A 2,480-nucleotide genomic window follows, 5' to 3' on the forward strand; every position below is an offset into this window, starting at 1 on the left:
TCATGCCAAGGCCAGGTACCAGATAACCAGAGACCATCTCTGGATCACAAAGCCTGCCAGACTTGCTCAGACTAGCAGATCCTAAACTGCGTACTCTGCTTTGCCCTGCCTTTTCCCCAGAAACCCAGCGATGGTTCTGACATACTTTGTTTATTTGGTTTGTTTTTTTTCTTTTGTATTTTTTTTTTGAAACAGAGTCTCTGTTGCCCGGGCGAGTGCCGTGGTGTCAGCCTGGCTCATAGCAACCTTAAAGTCTTGGGCTCAGGTGATCCTCCTGCCTCAGCCTCTCAAGTAGCTGGGACTACAGGCATGCACCACCACACCTGGCTAATTCTTTTTCTATTTTTAGTAGAGACGGGGTCTCACTCTTGCTCAGGCTGGTCTCCAGCTCTTGACTTCAAGCAATCCGCCTGCCTCGGCCTCCCAGAGTGCTAGGATTAAGGCGCCGGCCTCTGGCATAGGTTTTTCCCTCCCTCCTGCTCATGCCTCCTGACCAAAACCTGATGCTTCCCTTGGGGCCCCTGTGGCATGGTGTACCTCCTTCTCTTGGGAAATGTAAGTAATAAATTCTTTTTTTCAATGGCATTGGCCTCTCTGTGTTGATACTCAATCACCTCCATAAATTAAAATTCCACAGGTACAAATGAGACAGTGACTTTGGGTGAATCACTTGCCTGGCTGTTCCCTCTTCCTTTCCAAAATGATAGTTTTATGCTACATGGTATATAACAGTTTGAACATCATAGAATTATATGCTTCTTTCCACAAATTTGCAATTTAATTATGGTTCTTTTGATCTAGCCAAAATGAGAGCTAAAAGAAGGTATCAGATAATTTTGGTTCCAAATGGGATCAGTCAATTGTGTAAATTTTTTTCCAGGAACCAAAGGCTGTAGACAGAGGCAGGTCTATACCCTGCTGCTGCTTTTCAAGCAGTGCCATAATCGTGTCTGGGACAGAGAGTAGTCACAGGAAGGCAGTGGTGTCCCTCTGCATCTCCTCCCCAGACCGTGAGATACCATGGACCTGGCCACCAGTGAGAAGGTTCACTGAACTCACCACCATGTATGACCCGGGCCTGGGATCCAAGGGCAGCAGCAAGGATGAGGAAGGGGAGGGCAGCCTCGGAGACCTTCATCCTCCCGGTGGGCAGTCAGAGCTGGCTTGAGGACTCCTGGGCTCACAGGACCCCAGCTCTGCCCTTGTATTTATAAGATCAGGAAGTCACAGGGCAGAGGTCAGAATGCTGTTCTTTGGCTATATAACAGTTAACATGCAATTTCTAAAAAGGGGAACAAGGCTAAGAATGAAGCAGGAAGTAGAGGACAAAGATGACGTGGGTGTCCCTATGGACTTTTGGAACTGTCCCAATGGGTACAGGCAAAGAGAGTAAATATTTCAAGGAAGACTCTTCCCTCCAGGAGATTCATTTAATCCTCTAAATGTGAGCCCAGGATGGTAGTGGGGGACTCTCTGTCACTCCCCAACTCATTGAACTTGGTGGACACTGCCCTGTGTCCATCTCCAGTTCTATTCCTGGAGACCTGACCTGAAGGAACTTTAAAGGTAAGAGCTAGTCAAGCTGGCCACCCAAATGGAGAGCTGGAACGTTTTCAGATTAGGGGCTGGGAGATGTTCCCAGGCACTGACGATCCCAAGTCCTAACCACTCTATCCTGGACCTTCACGTGCCCCAAAAGCCCATAATCGGGGATGACCACCAGAGGCAATTCTCTAACCTGTAACCTTGGCCATGCGATTTCACAAACAGACTCTGCCAGTGGCTGCTTATGGACTTAGAGTCAACTCCTGTTTCTGTCTGAGTGTAGAAGGCCTTCAGAATAGGTTCTCTTTGCATACACAGTTCCTCTCTTTTTCAATATAGTGACATTTTAATACATTTTAAATTTAACAGTGAATGATGTATTCATTAATTTAGATTTTATGCTTTTTGTCTTTTAGAGTGAATAAATTTTTTCAAGACCCCAATATGAGGTGCTTAGTGGATAAATTGGTCCTGTGCTATATTAATTCCTACTAACCCATCAACTCTGCTCAGCAGTCACCTCTGTCAGACAGAGACTGCTTGGCTCTCCTGCCCTCTAGGCTGGGCCAAATGTCCCTCCTAAGTGCTTCTGTAGTGTCTGATACTTACTAACAGAGCGACGATAGCACCTGTCACACTCTATTTTAAATGCTTATGTACTTAATGGCTCCCCACCCCCCGCCAATATAACAAGTGTATGTGTGTGTGTATAGTTAAAAAAAAAAGACCCAACACATAACATGAGATCTACCTTCTTAACAAACTTCCCAGCACACAGTTATAAGGTCCTTGAAGAATGTCTCCAAGAATGGGATAATTACTATAAAACACATGGTGTGAGTCTGTAAGTACAAACGCAGATGATAATAATGAAATGAAGACAAGTATTTCTCTTTTGTTTAATTAAAAAAGTCAATTAAGAATTGTTGGAAAAA

General features: G+C 45.0%; 1 protein-coding gene across 1 annotated transcript in view; it reads right to left on the reverse strand.

The window, feature by feature from the left end:
• Nucleotides 1-1,288, reverse strand: part of CCL23 (chemokine (C-C motif) ligand 23) — a 3,745-nt gene extending 2,457 nt beyond the window's left edge. Inside the window, 1 exon segment of the mRNA XM_012648633.1 lies at nucleotides 1,060-1,288. Within this exon segment, the coding sequence (XP_012504087.1) occupies nucleotides 1,060-1,138 (79 nt within the window). The 5' untranslated portion in view covers nucleotides 1,139-1,288.
• Nucleotides 1,289-2,480: the final 1,192 nt, after the last annotated feature.

The sequence above is a fragment of the Propithecus coquereli genome, unplaced genomic scaffold, assembly GCF_000956105.1.
Source record: "Propithecus coquereli isolate 6110/MARCELLA unplaced genomic scaffold, Pcoq_1.0 Scaffold291, whole genome shotgun sequence".
Lineage (NCBI taxonomy): Eukaryota > Metazoa > Chordata > Mammalia > Primates > Indriidae > Propithecus > Propithecus coquereli.